The following is a 26255-nucleotide window of genomic DNA, read 5'->3' on the forward strand; positions in this document are numbered from 1 at the left end:
CTCCCTGCATGGCACTGATAGACAGAGCAGGGTACAAGCCAGGAATGAGATGAGAAGCCACAGCAAAGAGGTCTTGCACTCCCTTCTCCTCCTTGCGTGGCATAGGGATTCTAGCTGATGAAAAGAACAGGGGCCAGGAGAGAGAGCCAAAGTTTTGACAAGTGATTTAATCCCTTGTGCTTGCTGTACGTCCTGATTAGGTTTCTATTACTATATAAACACCAAGACCAAAAGCAACTTGCAGAGAAAAGAATTTATTTCATTTTGCAGATTACACTTCATCCTCGGGAGAAAGCCAGGAGAGTAACACAAGGCAGGAACCTGGAGGCAGGAACAGAAGCAGAGGCCATGGAGAAGTGCTAATTACTGGCTTGCTCTTTGTGGTTTGCTCATCCTGCTTTCTTACACCAACCCCATCTGCCCAGGGCTGGCACTGCCCACAGTGAACGGCACCTTCCCATATTAATCATTAAGCAAGAAAATCCCCCCAGAGACTTGTGTACAGGCCAATCTGATAGAAACATTTATTTAACTGAAGTTCCTTTTCCCAGATGACCCAAGAGTGTGTCGGGTTGACGAAAACCTAGCCAGCACACGCAATTACTTTTCTTGATGCTCTGGCAAAAGCAAGCTGAAGATTAAAGGGTTTGTTTTGGCTCATGGATTGAGAGCACGGTCCATTGTGGTGGGGCAACTGTGGTAGCAAGAGAGGGAACAGCAGGAACACGTGGCAACTGGTCACATTGTCTCCATATCCCAAAAGCAGAAAGTGTAAAATCCAATAGGAAGCTCTACAGCTTCAGAAAGGCTGCCCTAACTGTATAGACGTTCATTAAGATGTGTAGACTTTGGGTCTGGTTTGTTTCTGCATGTGATTTTGTTTTTTAGTTGCAAGGGGGTTTTTTAATAATAAAATTTTACAAGAGAATTTTTCTTTGAAGCAGAGAGAAATGACGGCCAGTACTCAGCTCACTTTTTCCTTTTTCACTCTGTATAGAACCCCAGCCAGTGGGATGGTGCCGCTCACATTCAAGCTGGGTCTTTCATCTATTAAATCTCTCTGGAAACACCCTCATAGACGTGTCTAGATGTGCTTCCCAGGGGATCAGTTGACAACGAATTAATCATTACAAGGCCATTCCTTGTCAATTTTGTCCCTAAACACATCACTTTGTTAAATGCTATTTAGCGTATTTCTTGTGTGTGTGTGTGTGTGTGTGTGTGTGTGTGCGTGTGTTGTGTGTGCACGCGCGCTCGCACCCACACACATGGGAGTGTAGGTACAAGCATGTAGATGCAGGTGCATACATGTCACCACATGCATGTGGAGGTCAGAGAACAACTCTCTGGTATCTTCTGCTACCGCGTGGGATTTAAAGATCAAACTCAGGTCATTGGGCCTGCAAGTTAGGCCTCCACCCACTGAGCCACCTTTCCAATCCAAGCACATCATCTTTTTTTTTAATTGATTTTTATTAAGCTCTACATTTTTCTCTGCTCCCCTCCCCTTCAACCCTCTCCTAAGGTCCCCATGCTCCCAATTTACTCAGGAGATCTTGTCTTTTTCTACTTCCCATGTAGATTAGATCTCTGTATATCTCTCTTAAGGTCCTCATTGTTGTCTAGGTTCTCTGGGATTGCAAACACATCATCTTGAAATCATAACTTCTCATCCCCCAGGCTTTTGCAGACATATGGCAATCTTATAACACAAAGTACATCCATTCCTATTTCAAAAAAAAACCCCACGGTCTTGACAGTTCCAAATTATTCAAAAGTGTAAGTGCAAAGTCTCTCTAAGAGTCACACAATTTCTTAACTGTGAGACCCTGTTTTATATATTTCATTGGATATATATATCTAATGTATAATGACACAAAATGAACATTCCCATTCCATGAAAGGGAAAAATGGGGGCATAGAAAAGAAAAACCAGGCAAAGCTTAAGGGAAACCCAGTAGGGAAAACACCAGGTTCTTCAACTCTATGTCCCAAATGTGGGGTTCTTGATGACGTCATCTGGGCTCCAACAGCCCCACTTGCTGCTCTTTCTCACTGTAAACCTGGATGAGAACAGTGATCAGTAGCTACGGCACTGAGTGCTATTTGTGTTAAAATAGCCTCTGTCTAACAGATAAGTTCATTCCCCTTTAATTCAGCCACGCACAAGTTCTCAGAGCATGGGCAGAATGTGGGCATGTCCTTTCACAGAATAGCACATGGACAGCCCCTAATCTGACGGGTGACAGAGTTCCTGTTTCCCTCTGGGACCTTCTAAATGCAGTCTTTACTGTCTACCCTCAAAGAGCTCTGCTCTCTGCTCACACACCAGAATGGGCCACTAAACTCTGCTCAGAGCATGTAGGGTTTCTCTAGCACATAGCACCAAACTCGTCCACATCCCTTCCAAAAATGAATCCCAAAGATCTACAAACCACATGGTCAGGTGGATCACAGAAACAGCCCTTTCTAGTACAAGTTTCCACAGCCATCGTTTTTCTAGCTGCCGTGATTAACTACCTGACTAAAGCAACTTAGTGAGAGAAGATTTGCTTTGGATCGCAGTTTGGGGGTGTAGTCCCTCACACCCAGAAAGACATAGCAGCAAGAGCCGTTCTGGTGTCGTAGCAGGAGCCCGAGGCATGTGGTCACATTGCTTCCAGGGAGCAAGCAAAGAAATGATTACGGGGGCTCCACTCCCTTTATCCTTTTCCCTTTTAATTCCATCTGGGAGCTGTGCGTGCGTGCGTGCGTGCGTGCTTGTGTGTGATATGTATGTGTGATGATGTGTGTGTGTGTGTGATATGTGTGTGGTGTGTGTGGGGTTTCAACCCCCATACAGGATAGGCCTTTACTCACTTAAATCACTCTGGACACACCTTCGCAGGCACACCCAGAGTGTGTCTCCAAATGACTTGAAATCCAGTCAACAAGACAGTGAAGATTAACCATCAGACGTGCTGCTGTCCAAGCCCCTCAGACGTGCTGTCTTCCTGGCCCTTAGAGCTTTGTACGTGCCAGTACGCTACCACTGAGACATACCTCCAACCCCTAGTCTCTTAATGGAGTGTTTGATTTCTGTTCTTTTCCAGTGCTGTCATCAAGCTCTTCAGAGAGAGACGCGGATGACTGGAACTTTGGCTGTCATTCTGGTGGTATGATAAGAGAATAATCACTGTTCTAAAAACTGAGTGCCCAAAGACCTAGTAAAGAGCTCTTCTCTGTTAGTCACTTCCTGTATACATCTATTGTGATTTGAGAAAAATGGTCCCCAAAGGGAGTGGCACTGCTAGGAGGTGTGGCCTTGTTGTTGGAGTAGGTGTGGGCTTGTTGGAGGAAGTGTGTCACTGTGGAGGTGGGCTTTGAAGTCTCATATATGCTCAAGCCACATCCAATGTCTCAGACCACTTCCTGTTGCTTGCAAGTTAAGGTGTATGAACGTGCAGCCCCTGCACTAGTGCCATATCTGCCTGCATGTCGCCATGTCCCAACGTGATGATAATGGACTGGACCTCTAAACTGCAAGCAAGTCCCAGTTGAACGTTTTCCTTTATGAGAGATACCGTGGTCATCCTGGTGTCTCTTCACAGCAGCAGAAACCCTAGCTAAGACAACCTCCAAATATCTATAAGACAAAAAGCATATTTTCTTTCTCTTTTTTCTGGTTTTTTGAGACAAAGTTTGTTTCGAAAATAGGCTCCAAAGCCTGTCCTGGAACTAGCGTTACATTAACTGGTCATTGTCCTTATCCACTTATGCCTTGCTCCTGGGGCATGGTCAGTGTTGTGCACTCAGAATGGATCAGAGACACAGTCATCTCGTGAGTAATACATTTTTTCCCACAGCACAGAACACCATCTAAAGTTGTCTGCTGTGTTTACTTGTTTATTGTCTCTGTTCCCCGGCCCTCACTTGTTGCCATCACTGTGGAGATGAGCTTGTCCATTCCCAGCTGCTCCCCAGCACCGGGTACAGTGGAAACTAGGGGTACCCAGTCTATACAGGAGAAGAGGTCACCAGGTCAGCAATGACCTGGTGAAGGAACTCCACCTTGCATCCGTCTCTAAACAGGGGGCTTTCCCACCCAGGTTCCAATTTCTGCTTTGAATATCACAGCACCCTTCCAGGGGAATTCAATAGTCATTCTGCAAAGGCAAGAGTCCCATTAATTAGAACCAGATAAAAAAAATATATGTTGCCTTAGGTGGGTGCTGGTGGTGCACACCTTTGATCCCAGCATGAGAAGCAGAGGCTGGTAGATCTCTGAGTTCGAGGTCACCCTGGCCTACAAAGAGAGTTACAGGACAGCCAAGACTACACAAGGCAACCCTGTCTTGCCTGGCAGTGGTGGCGCACGCCTTTAATACCAGCACTTGGGAGGCAAAGGCAGGTGGATCTCTATGAGTTTGAGGTCAGCCTGGTCTACAAGAGCTAGTTCCAGGACAGGCTCCAAAGCCACAGAGAAACCCTGTCTCGAAAAACCAAAACGGAGGTAAGGAGGAGAAGAAATGTGTCGCCTTCCTCCAAATACTGGCTAAAACAACTCTAGAGTCTTAGGGAAGGAAGGGCTGCACCTTGGGCACCTTAGACTGCTCTATGCATACAGTAGGTACCCATGAAAGATTCATTTTATGGATACGAAAACCCCTCTGTGATGTTGGAACATAGTTATAAAGGGTAGGGAGCAAGGTATTTTAAAGAGAGGATTGGGGTTGTATGGTGAATTAAAAATATATGGGCATTAAAATGTCTTGACACCAACAGCCTTTGGGGCAATTACTATGTAGTGAAAGGAAGGGGAAACAGAGAGGCTAGATACAAGCCACGGAGGCCTTTTGAATTTAAATTGACGTTAAATAGCATGTAAAAGTCATTTGCACCGGCTCCTCTCCTGTGTACATAATAACCACGTGTGCCTGGGGTGACTGCATTTGCACAGGGCTGGAAAAACATTTCACAGGGCATTCCTTTGGACAAAGCTGTTCTGGTCCATGAAAATCATAGAAAATATGTTCCTGCTTCTAACCTGATTTTCAGACAGACAGACACACAGAGATAAGTACACACATACATGCACACATACATGCACACCTACACATACACACCCCAACACCAGAGCATGCCAGCATCCCACATCTAACTCTAAATCAATGGTTCTCAGTCTTTCTAATACTGCGACCCTTTAATACAGTTCCTCATGTTGTGGTGACCCCCCAACTATAAAATTATTTTCATTGTTACTTCGTTACTTTAATGTTGCTGCTGTTATGAATCATGATGTAAATATCTGTGGTTTCCGATGGACTTAGGCGACCCCTGTGAAAGGGTTGTTCCACCCCCAGGGGTTGAGAACCACTGCCTTGTATTCTGGTCCATAGGGAACAACAGCCCCACACTACAGCAGGCAGTACCCAGAAGTCAACAAGTATTTGTGGAAATAGTGACCTTGATCCATTTGAAGGAGGTGTCGGTGGTTGCAAACGAGAGTACAGTCGAGGAGGTGTGCCCTAGGTGATGGTTAATTCTAACTGCCAACACGATTTAGAATCACCTAGGAAGCCAGTGTCAGTGCAGAACTGTCAAGGTCAGGTTGGCCTGTGAGCAAGTCTGGGGGTGGCCGGGATCATCTCGGTTGACTTAATTGATGCGGGAAGACCCAGTCTGAAGGTGGGTGACACTATTCCTTGCTGTGATTGTACAAACGGAGAGTCTATTGCTCTCCACTCTTGACTGTGGGTGTGATGGTGGCCAGCTGCTGTCTGGAGCTCCTGCCTCTGTCACTTCCCTGCAGTGACCGGCTGCGACCAGGAACCGTGAACTAAAATAAGCCCTTTCTTTCCTTCCCTAAGTTGTTTGTGGTAAGGGTATTTTTATCACAGCAACAGCAACGAAAACTAGGACACCCTGCTTCGCTTCCCTCACTCACTCTTCTGCTCCATCTCGGTTCCAAAGCCTACACCATTGGGAAAGTAGCCCCTACCCTCAAACCCTGTAGGACTCCTCTATATTAAACATTAGCTCCAGAAGCTAGGAACGGTGGCACAGGCTTATAATTCCAAACTGAGACTAAAGGATCTCCAGATTCTAGGCTAAGATGGTGAGATATATTTTGGGGCGGGCGGGGGAGGGGCGACTGGGTTGAATTCCCAGAACATATTCACAACTCTGCTGGTGCCAGTGTTCATACACACAAGCAAAACACTCATGCACATAACATCAAATAAATAAATAAGTCTTTTGAAAAATAAATAAATCTGCTCTGGGGTTCAAAACCATCTTACTTTGAGTGGGTAACGTACACTCACCCTCAGTCCCCCCAAGAGCCCGCACCTACTGAGTGCTCAGGAAGTGTGTACTGGATGTCTGAATAAACGAATGAATGAATGAATGAATGATTCAGCGCACTGGGACAAGAGAGCGCAGGACGCAGCCAGTGAGCCAGGGGGTCGGGGAGGCACGGCCCTCGGGGGCGTGTCTGTAGAGGAGGCTGCGGAGCTCCGGGCCCCGCGCAGGACGCGGAGGCCAGCATGGAGAGCGAGCTGGAGCCGCTGACCCAGCACCCGGCGAGCCCGGCCGAGCTGCCTTTCCAGGCGCTGGTAGAGGCTGCGGGCGGCCGCGGGCAGGTGCTGCTGGTGGGCGAGCTGTGGGAGCGCGAGCAGAGCCGCGCGCTGCTGCGAGACTTCTCCCGCGCCGTGTTCCCTCCGGAGCCAGAGCCGGAGCCAGCGTCGGGCAAGTCGGGGAAACCCGGTAAGCCGGGCCACGACCCAGAGGCCGAGAGCGCGGCCACGGCGGCGGCCACTGGGCCGCATCGGGCTCCGGGGGCAAAGGCAGCGCGCTCCATCCGCTCGCCGCTGGTCTTCGTGCTGTGCCGCTCTTCGTCGCTGGCCGCCCGGGACCCGCGGCGCCTCCTGCGAGAGATGCTGCGGGATGTGCGCGGCCGGCGACCGGAGGGCGCAGCGCTGGTCGGGGTCCTGGTGGCCGACGCCGGAGCAGAGGACGCGGTGGTGTCGGGACTGCAGCTGCTGGAGACGCTGTTGCGCTCGGTGTTCGGCAGCCAGGTCGGGGGTTCGGTGCAAGCTGCAGCCTTCCGTCCCGGCTCCCCGGCCTCCAGCCTGGAGGTCCAGGAGGCGGCCTGCAGGGCCCTGCAAGCTGCCGGACCAGGTCGACCAGGTGAGGCTGCACGGGATCGGGCTGGGTACCGGTGAAGGCGTTTAGGGGAAGACTTCAGTTCCTTTAGTCCGGTTGAACCCCGTTAGGCCACCCAACTCTGTTGTGCACCGTGGTAAACTGAGACCACAGTTCTTCTGAGCAGAGAAGTCCCTAGCACAAGGCCTTTGAGCCTAAGGTGACCTGACTCTGGAAAGGAGTTGAGTCGATCCAGATTGCCAGTGAAATGGCAGCCTAGGGTTCAGAAGGTCAGTAAGCGGATAGAGTTGAACTGTTTTGAACAGTACGAGCTGGAGACTGAGGATAGTGGAAGCAGATAGAAACGTCTCGGGGTGCAAAAGTTTGGGTGGTGTGCGTGGGGGATGGTGAAGAACTGAGACGGGCTGAGGCGGGGGTGACCGGAGCTTTAGGGCACGGTGCAGGCATGGTTGTTGCAGGAGTTACGGGAGAGCATGAGTAATGCCCAGAGACTCGGTGTGGAAAGGTGGAAGGCGGACACCGTTCCTGGCAGAGGCAAGAAATAGGTGCCAGGAACCTAGTGTTGGTAAGCAAGCGCAAGGAACCGAGACCATGGTGACCTCAGTGATTCCTGGCTTCCCGCCTACACTGATCTGATCGCTGCTGCCAGGCGTGGCAGGGTCACCTTTTTCGTCCACACACGCTTAAAGCGTAGAAAGGAGTGAGAGCTTCTCCCAGCCGGGGAATCTTCCATTACAGACAGGTCAGGTGTCCCAGGGCAGCAGGTTTTGCAGGAACTCTGCAGTATAGTGGGATTAAAATGTAGGCCTTCAGTGGAGCTGGAGCAGACACTGGGAGATCTTTGCACTGCTCAACTCCCTTCCGTTGACTCTTTGCTGTAGTAAGCTTCCCAGTTAGTAAGTGGCTGTGTGGGGGTGTTCCAGGGCATCAATGCTATTGGCCATTAGCCAGCCACTGGGAGACGTCAGACCTATCTCAGCCGGGAGACACTATCTGATGTTCCAAACGTCACACTTGCACCTGCCAGCCTGGCAAATGTCATTTCTGTCATTGGAGGCTCCCCTAGCTTCTGGTCAACTTGCCTTCGATGGAGGATGAACAACCTCCAGCATCCTGAAAAGTGAGGGAAATAAATTCCCCATGTATACCCCTGTTCTGAGCATATCCAGACAGCCGATTCCTTACTTGGCCTTGAGGGAAAGAAGGGAATTCACACAAATTCCCCCTAGACTAATGAGCTGGCACCTAGAAAACTCTAAACCTTCCTTCTCTTAGCTCTCAGTTCCCCCAGGCACGCTTAATTCTGGTCATGGTTTTGTGCACCTAACTGTGACCAGCCCAGAGAGCCCTATCTTCTCTTCCTTCTATAGCTTGCCTCACCCCTCCATTCAAACGGGGAAGGGGCCTTCTGAAAAGCCTGCACTCCCTCCTGCTGGCAAACTCAGTAGTGAAATTTCAGAACCTTTGATCTTTGGCTCTCTCAGCAATGACCAAATGGTTTCGTCGCTGCTCTCTTGAGATTTTAACAACCCTAGGATTCCCGTTTCCTAACTCCCTGCCTGGCATCCAAAATGGATGACTAAATCCTTGCTTTGAAATAAACACTGACACTCCGGAAAATGGCACCTTAGCAGATGTATCATCTTCTGCTATAGCCAACTCTTGCTAACTTTCATAACAACACACTGAGAAAAAACCAAAGCTTCAAGGCCATGAGTTAATTATAACTCCTTGTGTATCCACTTCCTTGCAGCTTTTTACAACAGGTTACGGAAGTCAGGCATGGTAACCCACGCCTTTAATCCTAGCACCTAGTAGGCAGAGGCAGACAGATCTCTGTGAGTCTGAAGCCGTCCTGGTCTACATAGTGAGTGTCAGGCCAGCTGGGCCTAAGAAATGAGACCCTGTCATTTAAAAAAAAAATTTAATCTATTGGTGTTCTGAAATGGTTTGAAGCAAGGCACAATGATGCACACCTGTAATCCCAGCATTTGGGAGGTTGAGGCAGGAGGATGGAAAGTTCAAGGACAAACTAGGCTACATAGTGAGATCCTGTCTCAGAAACAAACAAAAGGATGGATGAATAGACAGATGAAGAATTGGGGTAGGGAATCAAGGAAAGAAGGCAGGGTTTGAACTAAAACTGAAGGAGAAATGGCTGCTCTCTGAGAGGTTTCTTTAGTGGTATGCGATCGTGATTGATTTCATGTCATTTTGTTGCTATGGTTTCCCCAGCATGTGCACATTTCACATGAAATCTGTGAGGCTGAAGTGAGATAGCCAGACAGATGAAAGCAGGGCGGTAGAAAGTCAAGACTCCTGGGTTGCTCAAGAAAGTTTCCAGACACGAGCTGACCTCTGCCTTGGGGATTTGGACTCTTTCTAGCAGAAGTTGCCTGGGAAAGACCGGGCCTCCTTGGCCTACTGACTTGCTTTTCCTGGGGTCCTCGGAACCAGAGGAAGAACCACAGAGATGCCACCTCCTCCCAAGGCCCAGCTCAAGGTAAAAACATTGGCTGCCTGGATCCTGCGCGAATACAGGGGCCTTAAGGACACACTTTCTCCGTGCTGAGAATGACAGGAGCACTCGGGTGCCTGTCCCTCCAAGCAGGGCTCAGGCAGAGTTCCTGCTCTAAAAGTCCTCTAACCTGGTGAAGGTATGAAGAGAGCTATAGGACAAGAATTCCACATGCATAGTGGGGGCTGCGAGGGCAGGCCAGTGTCCCCCGAAGAACGTGAGTGTTAAGGAGCTAGCGGCATTTCAACTGAGAAACAGGGTTTCCTGTGGGCAGACATAGGAAGACTCAGAGACCACGCTGAGCAACAGTTGCTAGCAGATATCATATTCAGAAAAGGAAGCCCTTCAAGGGTGCTCAGGGCTGAGGAGCAGAGGGCAAGGGAAGGCCTTGAAGTGGAGATCTGGGCCACATGGAGGCCAGGATGCCCTTCAGGGGCACAGGGTCTTAGACACAAGCACAAAGATGGCAGCCTGTGGAAACACAGGGAGATCAGAGACAGATTCCAGCTAGAGGGGACCACAGCAGCCCCTAAAGGGATACTGAGTGACCTGACCCACAGAGGCTGGGAGACTAGAAAGGAGGTAACTCAGCTAGAGTGGTTTCCAGGGTGGGGTCATCTTGCTGGTAAGTGGAGGCACGGAAAGAGCAGGGCACAAACAATGAGCGGTGGCACAGAGTAAGATTTTATTGTGTCTCTTATTTAAAACTGACAATTCACTGACCTAATAGCCTTCTCTCACTGCCTAATAATTTGCGACAAACAGTGGCTTAAAACACACACACACACACTGGTCTAGTAGGATGGAGTGGGTAAAGGTGCTTGCCACCAGGACGGAAGACTTGAGTTTGACTCCCAGAATCCATATTGTGGAAGGAAAGAACTGACACCCCACAAGTCATCTTCTGACCTACACACACACACACACACACACACACACACACACACACACACAATAGATAGATAGATAGGTAGATAGATAGATAGATATAAAAATGGCATGCATTTATTAAGTGGCCAATAATTTATTAAGCGAAAATTAAAGATGCTCAAAGCTCTTATATAAAATAATAGAGTAGCAGACCTGGGGAGATGTCTCAGTGGTTAAATTGATTGCCAGGCAAGTATGAGGATGGAATGTGGATCCCCAGAAACCCACTAAAGACCAAGAGAGTGTGCCAACAGGCCTATAGTCCCAGCCTCAGAGGGAGTAAGCAAAGGGACCAAGAACAGGCAAACTAGCAAAACTGGTCAGACTTACAAGCTCTGGGTTTGCTAGATAGCCCCTTCCACAATGGATAAGGTGGAAGAGCAATGGAGGAGGACTCTTGACATCAACCTCAGGGGAGCCACCATGTGAGTGTGCGTGTGTGTGCACACGCAGACACTCATTTGTGTACTGGCACAAATGCACCCACATACATGAAAAGACATGTACACGTGCACATACCACACACAAGAGAAACGAAAGGGCACACTGTGTATGTTTAGCCTATGTACAGCCTCCTGTACATCTCAGTCATCTCTGGATTATACATAATCCCTAACAGAATGTGAGCATTGTGAGAGCACTTGTTATACTGTATTTATGTATGTATATGAGTTGCCTCCATGTATGTATATGCACCATGTGCATATAGTGCCCACTGAGGCCAAAAGAGGGCGCTAGATCCACTGAAACTGTAGTTACTGATCTATGTGAGCCACCATGTGGTTACTGACTGGGAACTGAACCCAATTCTCTGCAATAGTAGCAAGTACTTTTTACTGCTAAGTGCATGTGTGGGGGGGGGTGTTTAGTTTTATAGAATTTTATACAACATCTTTTATTTTAAACAAAACACTTTTTTGTGATTCTGGGAGATGAACCTACAATCTCACTCTGATCTACATGCACAACCTTTTGTTGTTGTCTTATTTTGTTTTGTTTTTAAATTATTATTTATGTAGTCTTTATGTTGTTTTGTTTTTGAGACAAGGTTTTATATATTCTAGGTTGGCTTTGAACTCAAATGTTTCCAAGGATGGCCTTGAACTTCTGATTCTCTTCCTTCACCTTCCAAGTACTGGGATTGCAGGCAGGCACCATCACTCCCAGTTTATGCGGTGTTAGGGTTTAGACCTGAGATTAATGTGTGCTAGGCAAGCACTCTACTGACTGGGCTGTGTCCCTAACCCCATTCTTAATGCAGAGCCCCAGCATACATAGAAACCCTAGGTTGTTCGCCTTGTGAGTTCTCTGGATGCCGACTGAGGATCAGTTGCAACAGTTTCAGCTGCAGGTGGGGAAGCCAAGACTCAACTAGTATAAGCTGTAAGAGACCTCGCTATCTCTCATAAAAACAGTGGCATTGGTGTTAGAGTTGGTCGGTATCAGCCCAGGATCTCACAGACCTCATAAGGACCTGGGACTTTTCTTTCTCTCTGCTGACCCATCATTTCACCCTTAGACCGGAACTGAGATGGTGGCAGGGGTGTGGAGATCATGTGTCCTTGCCTACACAGCTGAAAGTGGGCTTGCTGGGTCAAAGGGGGAGCTGCTATTCTAAAATAGTTTTAGATCTGTATTTTGCTTGGCATTTTCATTTCTGATGTGCATGTGCCATGGTGTGCTTGTGGAGGTCATAGGACAATTTGAGGGAGTTGGTTTTCTGCTTCCATCATGCGGGTCCTGGGACTCAAACTCAGGTTGTCGGCATTGGCAGCAAAAACCTTTACCTGCTGAGCCATCTGACATCCAAAAAGTCCATGTTGGCTTTAAACGTAGATCGTGGGTCAACTTCTTCCCTTCAAGTGCTGGATATTGACTCATAAACTTGATCTTTTCATTCTTGAATGTTCCAGAACACCTCCAGGTCTTGGAGGAGGAGCTTGCACTGACAGCCATGTGTCCCAATGGAGACTGTGAAGACCGAGGGAGTGGAGCCAGAGCCCAGGATGGAGTTGTCCGCATGCCACCTGAGCCCTTGGAGGACACAAGATGAAGGCCGGACCCCTGGACTGGCCCTAACCTGCACACTGGGGTCTGGACCTTCTCAGTGAGCTTCCATGCCACAGTGTTGACCTCAGCAGCTGGTGACTGACTGACTACAGAGACCCCGCTTGCTTGGGGACCGCCGCTTTCACTGCTCCACACTTAGTGTTTCTTCACTCTGTGAGCAAGGTGATCCTGTCTCTCTGTGCCTTCATTTCTCGGAGCCAAGGAGACACTGTACCGCTTTGCAGACATACCGCTCTGTCTGGGGCTTCTGTTTCCCAGGGGCCTGCCACCCCAGGAACTAGGGTGCACCTCCAGGCAACACTGGAAACTTGTGTGGGGACAGTTAGTGGGCATCTCACAGCGTGTAGGACGGTTCAACCACAAATAATCTATTTTCTCAGAATACCAGTTGTGACAGTTTCGAGAGATGGAAGAGCCAGTCCCTTCTCCCTGTCATTTTGTGAAGAGATCCCCTTGGCTCTCCTGGGTTCTTGCCCCCCCCCCCCCGAACAAGCCAAAATCAAGACCTGACTGTTGCCGGGAGGGGGCCTGTCAGGCCAGAGCCGATATGACCTGTGTGTTTCAGGACCAGGACCAAAAGCGCCTTGCATGCTGTGAGAAAAGGAGGCCTCAGTCTTTCCGGTGTAGACACTGATTACTGTGCCAAATCCTCTGTGGAAAAGTTTTCTGGGAGCTGCCTAGAGCACCAAGGACAGGGAAAGCCAGGGTGTTGGGGCGTTCAGCTCCCGACTTTTATTAGCACTCAGGTCCTACCTAGCCCAAGTATTCTGGAATCTTCCCTCTGAGGCTTTGAGTCACAGACGGTTCACGCAGGGGCAACTGGGGATTGCCTCTTGATCTTGCCTGCCCCTGGAGAAATCAGTCTTTGGAAGGGAAAGGGCCCTACTGGTTTTCCCTGATGTGAGAAAAGTGCTGTCAGAGGGAAGTGGATAGACTTACATATTCATCCTTGTGCCACTCTGCAGATAGCCAACTGTGCTGTGTTTGGCGTAGCTCCCTGTGAGGAACTACGTACCTCTGAGTCATCCTTTCAACTCTTTCTGTGACACCACCAAGGGAGGGTCCCCTCCTCCCTGCTCTGTGCCTCAGTTTCTTCTTGGTGATCCACAGCCTAATCCTGTTCCCTCTCAGTCTCATGCAAAGAGCATGAGGTGCAGAGGGATTGGCATCTTCCCGGTGTGAGGTGGAAGCAGACATCATTTTAACAATGCAAGGTTGTCCCGTGGTCCAGCTAGCATATTTTATTCAAGTGTGAGCTAGAGGCTGAGGTGTAGTTCAGTTAGTTGGGGAGAGTCTAGCGTGCTAGTTTGATCCCCACAGCTATATGAAGTGGAAGAAGTACACATGCCTGTAATCCTGGTTCTTGGGAAGTAGAGAGAGGAGGATCTGAAATTCAAATTCACCCTCAGTTACAATATGAACTGGAGGCCAGCCTGGGCTACATGAAACCCTGTCTCAAAAAAAAAAAAAAAAAGAGCAATTTTGAATTATCAATTTGACTTGTTTTGGGTTTATTGGCTTTTTTTTTTTTTTTTGCTTGTTTGTTTTTGTTTTTCAAGACAGGATTTCTCTGTGTTCTAGCTGTGCTGGAACTAGCTATTGTAGACCAGGTTACCCTCAAATTCCCAGAGATTTCTGCCTCTCATGATGAGATTAACGGTGTGTGCCACCGTAGCCCAGCTTGATTTTGTTTTTAAACCGGAAGACTGGTGTATCTGAAGCTGCTATATTTTTGTCACAATGTTGACCTATGCAATCCTATGTGATCATTCAGTTAAGTTCCATTATTTGATCAAGAAAAGGGGCTTAAACTGGGAATTTGTCTAAGACAGAAGTTACAGAGTTAAATATCTTTTGTATTTGTTACCCATGTTTGAAACTTAGGAAACAGGAACATTTAAATCAGCCGAGTTTCCTGGGTGAGGAAGGCTGTACCTTCCTCACCGTCCTTCACTTGGAGCCCCATCCCTACTGTACCTCACCCACAGGGCCTTTTGAGTTCGTCGCCTCTGCTCTAAAGGGCGATCCACACACCATTCACATTAGTTGTGGTTTGAGTTGCCTGTTGTCTTGTCACTGGTTGCAAAGGTCGTTGTACGGAGCCTGGGTTCTGTTTCCCAGCTGGTAAAACAGGTGCCACAACACAGCATCCTGCTGTCTTAGTACTGTTTCCCAGCGGACAGCAAGACTTGGGTTTCACCAGGGATGGCCTTGTGGGACCCTTTCAGAGGAAAGAAGGAAGGAAGGTTGGAGACCTGGAGGAAGCCAGGAGTCCCTGGGAGCCACGTGTGAGGAACTAACCACCAGCTCCACTGGGTCCTGGGGTTCTAACCTGGAATGCGTTGGTAGTTTCCCTGCTTTTGACTTGAGTCCTGGCTCCTTAGATCTAATAAACCAGACAGTGCCTCACCGGTATCGGATAGAAGCAGAATGAGTCTTCCTTTTCTTCTCTAACACTGTCTTCACGGGGCCCTGGGGAGGAGGGAGTCTGAGCAAATGAAATACCCTTAAAAGTCCTCCAGGCCCAGGTGATTTCTTCACAGTCCATGTCTGGAACTGGAAAATATCTGGGGAGTGGAAGCCAGTATTAAATAGATTTATTTATTTATTTTTACTTTTTATTTATGGTGGCGCATACATACCACAACACATGTATGGAGGTCAGGACGACTTGTGGGAGTCAGTTTATTCATCCACCATGTGGACCTAAGGGATCCAACTTAGGTCACATGGTTTGGCAGCAAAATACCTTTGCCCGCTGAACCATTTTACAATCCCAGAAGTAAATATTTAAAAGGAGATTCTCTTTTTAATTGAAAGATAGCATGGTTTTGATATACAATAGAGGGTGCGGATGTGTATGCATATGTGTGTGTTTAAGCAGAGCTAACCCAGACCTTCACTAGCTTTCAGGCAAATCTTTGTGAGATTTGTGTCATGGTTTCTCTCCTGTTCAAGTGTTTGCCTCCAAAGAGTTCCTGGTTTGTCAAAGCAAATCTTCAGGAGAGTCTCTAAAGGAACCAAATGTGGATGCCCTGGGCCTGCAATATCAGTGAGCTCCTCTTTTTCTGCAAGAAACAAGGACCAAACTTCAGCCAGAAGGTAATGGCCACTGACCGCTGAAGATGCGAAGGCAATCTGTGCTTTAAAATGCCAATGACGGCTGACCAGTGGTGGTGCACACCTTTAATCCCAGCACCTGGGAGGCAGAGGCAGGTGGATCTCTGAGTTCCAGGCCAGCCTGTGGGTTCCAGGACAGCCAGGACTACACAGAGAAACCCTGTCTCAAAAACCAAAAGCCAAAAAGAAAAAAAAAAAGCCAGTTACAAGGTAGGGCTTGCTTCACAGGGACAGGTAGCCTGGACTTTGTCCTGTTTGCATGGTACACAGAGGGGAGGAAGTTGTCTTTATTGAGGGCTGCGCCAGCACTCTGACCTGTTTTTGTGTGTTAGTGGATCAAGCATTGGGACAGAGGTGAAATTTAGCCAGGACAGCCAGCCAGTCACTTGCATAACCTTAGTGTTGGGTTAGGGGAAGTTGGTGGTCCTGGACCACCAGGAATCTATGCACATCCTTGTCTGCCTTCAACTGTGAACCCAAGTCTTCAGCCTTACACTCATGGCGGCCACCTGGGAGAAGAGCATGGCTGCCTGTAGGACAGAGTCGCAGGTAGGTTCAGAGCCACAGGAAGTAAACGGGTGAGACTGGAAGGGGAGAACAGGGTGTGTTGGGGGTCCCATCCAGGTGGGTGTGGCTGTGGTAAGGTTGAGAACCCTATCTACCTTCTCGCCTAGGATCTCCAGCCATGGCTCCTACCCAAAATGCTTAGCAGGGCTTTGAACACCCTGCTTAGTCCTTGTGACCAAGCCCTGGATTTGAGATCTAGTTATAAAAACTGGGTCTATCTCTGTCTTCGTTAGGATTTTTATTGCTGTGAAGAGACACTGTGCCTGTAGCAATTCTTTTAAAGAAAACATTTAACTGGAGTGGCTCGCTTCCAGTTTCGGAGGTTCAGCCATCATCATCATGATGGGGAACATGGCCCCGTGCAGTCAGAGGAGCTGGAGCAGAGAGTGCTACATTTCGCAAGCCACAGGAAGAAGACCAAGACACTGGGTGGTATCCTGAGCATGGGAAAGCTCCCCCACAGTGACACGCTTCCTCCAAGAAGGCCATACCCACTCCAACAAAGTCACACCTCCTAAGAGTGCCACTCCCTGTGTGATTATGGGGGCCAGTTATACTCCAACTACCACAGTCTCTTAGCCCCAGGTTCTCTTCATCGCCAGTGAAGGAGGTCCTCATGCTGAGGGAGGCTTGCATCATGATTCTTACTGCAGGCTAACTTCACGCTGACCTGCGATCCCTGTGGACTGGCTGCTCCAGAACCCCTAGATGTGGGGGACAGCTACTCTCACCTCCTTGGTCCCCGACAAGAGGGTGTCTCCGCTTCAGCCTACCCAGATCCAGGAAACAGGAACAGCTTCAGAAAGTTGGCAAGGCCCTGAAGGGACACACTTGAATTAGCGGGCTTAAGAGGAATCTATGGCAAGGTGTAGGGGAAACTTCCCGGTTTCTAGTAGCCACCTTGGGGTAAAAAGGTAAAGAAACAGGTAACGTTAATTTTAATCATGAGCAATCTCTTCTTTTTTTTTTTTTTTTTTGAGACAGAGTCTCACTAGGTAGAGCTCTTTCTGACCTAGAACTCACCATATAGACCAGACTGTCTTCAAACTCATGGAGAGTGAGTCAGTTGCCTCTGCCTCCTAAGTACTGGGATTAACGGCAGAAGCCACCACACCCAGGTTAATATACTTTAAAAGCACATTTACTAAGTCTTATGTGTATGTGTGTGTGTGTGCCTGAGTGTCCGTAAATGCATGGATGTGTGTGCAGAAGCCCATGGAGGTCAGAAGAGGCACTGAATCCCTAGGGACTGGAGTTACTGATGGTTTTAAGTTGCTGTGTGCGTGCTAAGAACTGAACCCAGCTCTCCCACAAGAGCAGTAGGTGTTCTTAGCTGATGAACCACCTTTCCAACCTTCATTTTCTTTTTTTCTTTTTCATTCTTTTCTTTTTGGTTTTTTGAGACAGGGTTTCTCTGTGTAACAGCCTTAGCTGTCCTGGAACTAGCTCTTGTAGACCAGGCTGGTCTCAAACTCACAAAGCTCCACTTGCCTTTGCCTCCCGAGTGCCAGAATTAAAGGCATGTGCCACCACTACCTGGCCCAACCTTTGTTTTCTTAAATACAGGGTCTCCTGTATCCCAGGCTATCCTTCAGCTTGTAGTTGAGGATGACCATGAATGAACTGACCCTCCTACTTCTACCACCCTAGTGTTGGGATTACATGTGTGACACTACACCTGGTATCTATCATGTGTGTGTCATGCACACACAAACACAGAGGCCAGAGGAGGACGTGGGTATACCCTTTCTTTACCATTTTCATCTCATCATCCCTTAAGACAGGGTGTTTCATTGAACCTGGAACTCATTAGTTTTTCCCTAGGCTGGTGGCCAGCAAACCCTAATGATCCTATCTCCTTACCTGTCCTAGGGCTAAAGTAACATGTGTGTGGGGTCATGCTTGGATTTTTATGTGGGTGCTAGGGATATGACCTCAGGTCATCTTGCTTGGGCAGCAAGCTCTCTTACCCACTGAACCATCTCCGTAGCCCCACACCCCAATTTAGGCAATGCTGGGATCAAACCCAGGGCTTTGTACATGCTAGGCAAGCACTCTACTAACTGAACTACACCCACATCCCATATATACTTCCTAAGAGCAAAATTCTCTTTCAGTTGGAAATGAATAATAAAGCATTTTACATGTTTAAAAGCAAACTCTCACAACTTAGCCCAAGCTAGCCCTGAACTTGACTGTGTAGCTCAGGCTGGTCTTGCATTCATGATGCTCCTGCCTCCACCTTCCAAGTACTGGCATTACGAGTGTGAGCACCCACACTGTCTCCACAGCATTTTCCATCCTCTTTTGCCAAATCACTGAACCCTGTGAGAACTTTAGCACTTAATTCATGGCCAGCAAAATGGCTTAGCATGTAAAACCGACCACTGCCAAGCGTTTGTGTCTGAGGTGGATCCCAGTGACCTATATGGTAGAGAGAACCTGGGGCTAGAGAGATGGCTGAGCAGTTAAGAGCACTTGCTACTCTCATAGAAGATCCCGGTTCAAATCCCAGCACACACATGATCATTCACAACCATCCATAACTCCAGTTTCAGGGAATCCGATGCCCTCTTACAACCTCTTCTGGCACCAGACATGTATGTGGTACACTTACATACATGCATACAGACTAAACACTCAACCCTGAATTAAAATATCTATTTAACATATGCATTTATTTTCTGAGAGAGAGAGAAATCTGACTCCTGTAAGTTATCCTCTGATTTCACATGCACACCTTGGCACTGAAAACCCTTAATTTCTATTTAGAGTCCATTACATTTAGTCATAAGAATATTCACATCCTCAAACTGTTCCATCTATGAAGCTTTCCAGTAACCAAATTGAGTATTTGTTCAATTGGGAAAAAAATGCAATAAATTGAAGTTCATTTGACATACCTGTTGATTACATTAAATCAATAAATTTTCTACTTCAAAATAAAAATTTAATGTTAAATGATTAAAATTAAATGCAAGCTATGGTTTTGCTCCCTCACGGTGTGTGCCTTACAAGCACAAGGTCCTGGCTTCAATCTTGAAAAATCAAACAAAAATGCAATGTAGCAGGGTGGTGGCACGCGCCTTTAATCCCAGAACTTGGGAGGCAGAGGCAAGTGGATCTCTGTGAGTTCGAGGCCAGTCTGGTCTACAAAAACTAGTTCTAGGACAGGCTCCAAAATTACAGAGAAACCCTGTCTCAGAAAACAAAAAACAAAAACAAAACCCTAAAAATGCAAGACAACTGTTTTTGTAGTTCCTGGTGTGAACAGCACTGAGAACCAGGAAGACACTAAAGACTTACAGAGAGGGAGCTGGAGAGACCGCTCAGGGGTAAGAGCAGTAGCTGTTGTTACACAGCTACTGCTCAATTCCCAGTAACCACATCATGGCTCACAACCACCCATGATGAGATCTGGTGCCCTCTTCTGGCCTGCAAGCAGACATACAGGCAGAACAATATACATAAAAAATAAATAAATAAAAATTAAATATTAAAAAGAAAAAAGACTTTCAGAGGAGTTCAAGATGATTCCTAACCCCTAATTCCTGGGAGGTGGCTGACCATTCCAGAAAGAGAGAGAAAGGACCAGAGAGTGGACGCTCGTAACCATCCCACCTGGACATTCCCTGTGGCCCTCCCTCCCCTCACCCTCACTTTCAATGATCATTAGGTGCCTCAGTCTCCCCACACCAATTTCAGCCGTGGACAGGCGTTTGGCTTTAGATCAAGCATCCACACAGAGGGATTCGTGCCATCAGCTGAGGTTCACATTCCTGCTCCCACTAATAAAAACTTTTATCTCTAAAAACACGTGGCACTGGTCGTCAATGAAACAGTCCTATCCAGGTGGTTGATTTGCCTTGAGATCTGCGGTGGTCGATCGCCATTCGGCAGTAGAGACCAAGAACCGCAGGACTCAAGTGACGCTCAGTCACTGCGCCACTCTACTGCTGGGGAGGCGCGCCAGGTCTATGGTTCCCGCCCAACACTCTCCAGGATTGATGCCAGGGCTGGGGACCTGGGCCACGCTACAAGCAAGGGGCCTTGAGACCACCAGAGGGCGCTGTAAGACCTGACGATTTCCTGCCTGCGTGTTGGGATTCAAACACTGATTCTTACCCATGTTAGTCGAGTGCTCTACCACTGAGCTACACCCTAAGCCCCCAAAAGATTTTTAATTAATTATCAACATACAAAATTCCAGAGCTGGAGCTATGGTGTTCTATTAGTTGTCAACACTGTGCACATTTACTGTGCAAGGAGCCGTGGGTTCCCTTCGAACATTGCAATTACTGTATATAAAGTAAGGACGTGGTTGCTACAAGGTACGGTTGGAGGGAAGGTTTTTATTTGTAGATATGAGGGAGGGTCCGGACAGAGACATCTGGAAGAGTCGGGAGCAGGGAGAGAAAGTAGTAGACCCAACACGGCCATAAGGGTGGGAGGGAGAGGGAATGTTCAGAGAGGAAGAGAAAGACAAAAGAAACGACCAAGATAAGCGGTAAGGGGGGGGGGGGGGGACAAAAGAGCAAATGGCCGAAATGACAGGGTTATATAGAGATGAGAAGCTGGAGGAAGAGCTGTTCTGAGCTAGAGTAGGTTACGGTAGGGGCAGGGTGAGGAGCCAAAAAGAGCCACAGGTACACACAGGCTTGGAAGCCCGCATTCGCTTTGGTATGCTAATAGGCACCATAGTTAGCCATTGGTCCCGTTTCTTTTGGACCTAACACTGACTAAAAACTAAGTAGCTTTTAAAAAAGAATGTTACGATCGCACATGAAATGGTCATTTCTGACTTTCTTGGGGAAAGCATCGGCTTCACAGTGGAAGCCTGCATTCTTGAACGTCATTGCTATACGCTCCGTAGAAGCAGCGCGTACCGTGCAGTCTTCGTTTATCACAGGCCCCTCTACTCCCTATTACTGCCTTTGATGCTACAGCTGTCACAACCTAACATAGTATTCTCGTCCTCCCTCCCGCCTTATCCTTCGTAGGACCTTGAGCACGGTAAACAAGAACTTTGCCACTAATCTGTATTCCTAGCACCCCAGTTCTGGTTTTCTGAGGTACTGGGACTTTTCTGAGGTATTGGGACCTCATGCAGGTTACCCAAAGACTCAAGCACTGAACTGTATAAGTGGCCCTTGAGCTAGTATTTTCTTAAGAGCTTACTTCCATTCATCTGAAAGATGGAAGGAGAAAGATCACCAACTCAAACCAGTATGGCCAAATTAATTAAAGTAAGCAATTAATTCAAGTACTTGGGTTTCCTTCCCCTAAGGCGGGGGTTTAAGAGGACACCCTTGGATGTGAAGAAGACAAGGTCTTTTGTTTTTTTTAAATATTTATTTATTTATTATGTATACAATATTCTGTCTGTGTGTATGCCTGAAGGTCAGAGAGGGCACCAGACCTCATTACAGATGGTTGTAAGCACCATGTGGTTGCTGGGAATTGAACTCAGGACCTTTGGAAGAGCAGGCAATGCTCTTAACCACTGAGCCATCTCTCCAGCCCCAAGACAAGGTTTTTATAGCTCGGGGGTAGGGAGGTTTCCAAATGGAGAATTCAGTGGGTAAAATAGAGTTACAGGGGCAGAACATAAACATTCAATCCCCTCTGAAACAAAGACATAATTGCAAGGTGGGCATAGCAAGGTGGTCATATAATCTTTGGAAACAAAGGTAGGGTTGCCAGTTGGTTATAAATAACTTTTTTGAAACAAAGTCACGATTGTCATTACTAGAACAGGCAGTACAGAATCATTTGTAGTTAAGGTTACAGGTAGGGCATAGCCCAATCCTTGAGAAACAGAGATTTAATCACAAACAGGAATGAACCTAGTTGGTCTTTACTATAAGATGGCTTTTGAGCCCAAGGTGGAGGCAGGCTGGTTCTTCAATTTACTCTTTTGTATTACCTGTTGGCAGTTGCCTGTGATTTCTCTAGAAGTTTGGGAACTCACAGTGTCTTTCTGTGGGAGTACCTCTGTAGAATTGCACCCCAAACGTTCAATCTGCATATCTCTTATGCACACCTGTTTGGCCAGTGCCTTTTGATCTGAATCACTGGCCCGTCAAAGGAGTTCGTTTCTTGGCAAGCATGGCTTCAGAATACCAAATTACTAAAAGTTCACGCGTACACTCAAGTGTATCACCAATCATTTAATCTGCTGGCAACTGCAAAACATTGATTTGTCTCACTATATTAGACTGTTTTGAGAAGGCCACAGAAACAGGCTTCAGTCACTGCTATCCAAAGAGTAGGTTGGTGGTGCAAAGCCAGTAGCTTCAACAGTACTGTTTGCCAGGGATAAGACTAAAAGGTAAGGGGAACAAGACCCGGGTTTGGTCCCCAGCAACTCCCCTACAGACATGTTGCTGTTAGGTTTACCACTAACTTTTGTCAAGATTCCCCCAGCATTGACTACTGAAGTAAATCTGCTGCTCACTCTTGGCCTCCGAGAGCAGTAGGCATGCATATGGTGCAGGGACACACACACACACACACACACACACACACAAAGAGAGTAAGTGAAAGCCACAGCTGTCACTTCACAATTCTGAAGATACATTAGGAACCCACTGCTAGGAGGAGAGCAGAGCACCGGTTAGGTAGGAGGAAATAATATATGACACTGTTTCTTCTTTTGACATACTTTTTCCTATATATTGTCCCATACTTCTGATTTTTGTTTTGTTTTCTGAAACGGGGTCTTTAGACATAGCACTGGCTTTCCTGGAACTCACTATAGACCAGGCTGGCTCTGAGCTTACAGAGAACCCCCTGCCCCTGCCTTCTAAACGCTGGGGTTAAAGGTGTGTGCCACCACACCCAGCCACACTTCTGCTTTTTGAAACACGCAAAGGGACAGTATTAGCTGTTCCAAAAGCGCAGTTTTAAAGGTCTTTGTGGGGTTATGGATGTAGCTCAATCGGCAAAGTTCTCATGTAATATGTGGGAGGCCCTGGGTTCCAGCACCAGCACTGTATATACTAGATGTGTAATCTCTGCATTCCCCAACTGGTGGCAGGAGGGTCATAAGTTCAAGGTCATCCTCAGCTACATAATATGTTTTAGGACAACCTATTATATAAGACCATTCCCCTAAATCCTCATTGTTTATCTATAATAGACTGATTAATTGCTAATTCATTATCATAATAAATCCTATGAGAATTTTGTATTTTGGAGGCAAACTTTTTTTTATTAGAAAGTCTTGTTTTATATATATTTTAAGGATTTATTTGTGTGTATGTGTGTGCAGGTCCTTGTGGAGGCCAGAAGAGATCCTCAAATCCTCTGGAGCTGGAGTTACAAGCAATTATGACCTGCTTAATGTATGTGCCGGGAACTGCACTTGGGTCCACTGGAGGCTTAATCACTAAATGCGTCTCTCCAAACCACCACCAGCCCCGCCCTTTTAAAATGAGGTCTCTTTATGTAACCCCTACTTGACTGGAATTCACAATGTAGATCAGGCTGGCCTGGAACTCACAAAGATCTGTCTGCCACTGCCTCCCAAGGCATGTACCGCCATGTTTAACACTTGGGAACTCTATTTTTGGATGTGTGTTCATATTTGGGGGAGGAGGGGGGGGTCCTCCGGAGGTGGCAGCTGCACAAAAGACACTGGCGTGGAAGTATATTTGTGCCAAGTATGTGTTTTTGCGCAAGTAGGCTAGAGGTTATCATTGGGTGTCTTCCTCAAATGCTTCTCCTCTTTTTTTGTTTGTTTGCTTGCTTGTTTGCCTTGCTACAAGGTCTCACTGCGGAACTCTGGCTGTTCTGGAACTCTCTAAGCAGCCGGTACTGACCTTGAACCCACAGAGAATCACCTGCCTTTGCCTCCCGCCTCCGAGTGCTGTGATTAAGGTGTGAGTCACCACACCAAGCCACTTCATTTCTTGAATCAGGGTATCTTACCGAACCTGGAGCTCACCAAGACAGGGCCTCACCAGAGAGGCGCCTGTCTCCACCTCTTCCAACACAGAGACTCCACCCGCCCCAGGGAATCCAAATTCAACCTCAGAGGCTTGTGCTTTCGTGGCAGGCACTGAGCCGACCAAGTCGTTTCTCCGGTCGTACCCACCACCACCTTTCCCCTCTTAGACAGCAGCTCTTTTTATAGCTCAGCCTGGCCTCGAATTCAAGATCCTTCTGCCTCAGCCACCTTTCTAAGAACGTACTTTGCTACACTCCCAACCGTCTTGAGTGGGCGGGCATTACCGCAGTGAGACCTCCAGAGCCATAGGTGGCGCTGCGGGCATTAGTTATACCTTCCCTAAACCCTTTCTTCTAGCAATGGCGGGTGATGAATGGGCCTCTTTTTTTTTTTTTTTTGCAAGGGTGTCTATTTTGAAGCCTGATGACAGGTGCTGATCAATGTTCCTTCCCAGCCTGTCAGAGCTCTGATGACCTCGCGGAGAGCTATAGAAAAGAAACGGCATGGTTTTTGCCGTGTTGCATGGTTTCAAGTGGCGGCAGCTGCCCAAAAGACACAGGCGCGTAGGCGAATTTGCGCCAAGTCTCAGGCGGAAGTGCGGGCAGCCCTAGGGCGGGCGGGGTCCTCGACTAGAAGCGAGCCGGCGGCCTGTGGAGGGGACTGACTGAGCAGCGCACCCGGGAACCTGGAGCCGCGGCGGAGTGAGCGGGCCCTGAGCTGACAGATCCAGGGCTTGGCCAGGACTGTGGACTAAAGGACGGGCGAGTGCAGGGCGCAGCCATGATCACTTCAGCCGGTGAGTGCGGCCGGGAGCAGGCGCCCCAGGGAGGAGCCGCCACCGCGCCGGCATTTAGCTGAGTCAGGGCGAGTGACTGGGCACCTCCGGGTCGAGCGCCGGCCTGCGCGGCCCCTCTGCCCGAGGCCCACCCTGGGCACAGGGGCTTGGAGGCTGGCCAGGCCACTTAGGCCCCTTGAGTTTGGAGGAATCGGACCGGGTGGCTACCTAGGCATCCCGCTCCAGCCACACCCCCGTGCCAGTACTGGACCGGGCTCCTCGGCGGTCGCTTGGACTTCAGGGAGAAGCATCGTAAAGCAGCTCCTGGTCCGACAGCCTAACTGCTACACTAAGTGCTTCTGGCTCGGGCTAAGATACCTTCTCCTGAAAGTCCGAATTTAGATTGAGGTGGCTGGGTGTGGGGCCACTTAAGAACCTCATTTGGTAAAAGCAATTTTGAATGGAGAGCCACCTTAACTCTGTGTGTTTAGATGCTCGGGACTCGGGGCTGCAGAGCGATTCCAATACACTATAGTTTCCTTCCTTCCTTTCTTTCTTCCATTCTCTCTCTTTCTTTTCTCTCTCTTTCTTTCCTTTCTTTTTACTTCTTTTCGGTTTTTCGAGACAGGGTTTCTCTGTGTAACAACCCGCTCTTGTAGACCTGGCTGGTCACGAACTCACAGAGATCCGCGTGCTGGGATTAAAGGCGAACGCCACCACTCCCTGGCCACCTGTATAGTTTTACACGTTGGTACTTGTAGTGTCGATTGTAATGGGAGGATGTAGAGATTAACTTCTAAATGGAGATTTTCAAGCCCCCCACCCCACGCATTGTAGATTGATTTGCATATAGCTGTCCCCAGCCTTGGTGCTTTTTCAACCTTGGCTGCTTACATACCCTTGCGTGGTTGTCCTTTTTATTCTGTACTTGCTCTACAAGTATTGTGAACTGTTGTGAACAAACAGGTTGTCTATCCATAGACAGTGATCTGTTTGGTGGGGAGCTTGAGACCATCTTTTTGAGGATTGAGTAAGGAAATTGGTAGAGATGCTAGGAATTGTAACAGTTCTCTCCTCCTTTTTTGTTTGTTTGTTTGTTTGTTTGTTTTTCTGACAAGGTCTCACTGTGTAACTTTGGCTGTCCTGGAACTCACTATGTAGAACAGGTTGGACTCAAC

General features: G+C 47.9%; 2 protein-coding genes across 3 annotated transcripts in view; both read left to right on the forward strand.

The window, feature by feature from the left end:
• The first annotated feature begins 6476 nt into the window (after positions 1-6476).
• On the forward strand, positions 6477-15089 carry C1H2orf72 (chromosome 1 C2orf72 homolog). 2 transcript variants are annotated; one of them, XM_085697319.2, is made up of 3 exons: positions 6477-7170; positions 9533-9649; positions 12508-15089. In XM_085697319.2, the coding sequence occupies exons 1-3, from the start codon at positions 6528-6530 to the stop codon at positions 12645-12647; spliced, it is 900 nt and encodes a 299-aa protein (XP_085553445.2). In that variant the 5' UTR covers positions 6477-6527; the 3' UTR covers positions 12648-15089. The 2 variants fall into 2 exon arrangements, with proteins under 2 accessions (XP_085553445.2, XP_085553448.2); XM_085697322.2 differs by having other exon boundaries at positions 6479-7170; positions 9536-9649.
• Positions 15090-24931: 9842 nt separating this feature from the next.
• Positions 24932-26255, forward strand: part of Psmd1 (proteasome 26S subunit, non-ATPase 1) — a 76215-nt gene continuing 74891 nt past the window's right edge. The window contains exon 1 of the mRNA XM_048428988.3: positions 24932-25098. Within this exon, the coding sequence (XP_048284945.1) occupies positions 25083-25098 (16 nt within the window). The 5' untranslated portion in view covers positions 24932-25082. The remainder of the gene's footprint in view (positions 25099-26255) is intronic.

The sequence above is a fragment of the Myodes glareolus genome, chromosome 1 (genome assembly GCF_982192425.1).
Source record: "Myodes glareolus chromosome 1, mMyoGla1.1, whole genome shotgun sequence".
NCBI lineage: Eukaryota > Metazoa > Chordata > Mammalia > Rodentia > Cricetidae > Myodes > Myodes glareolus.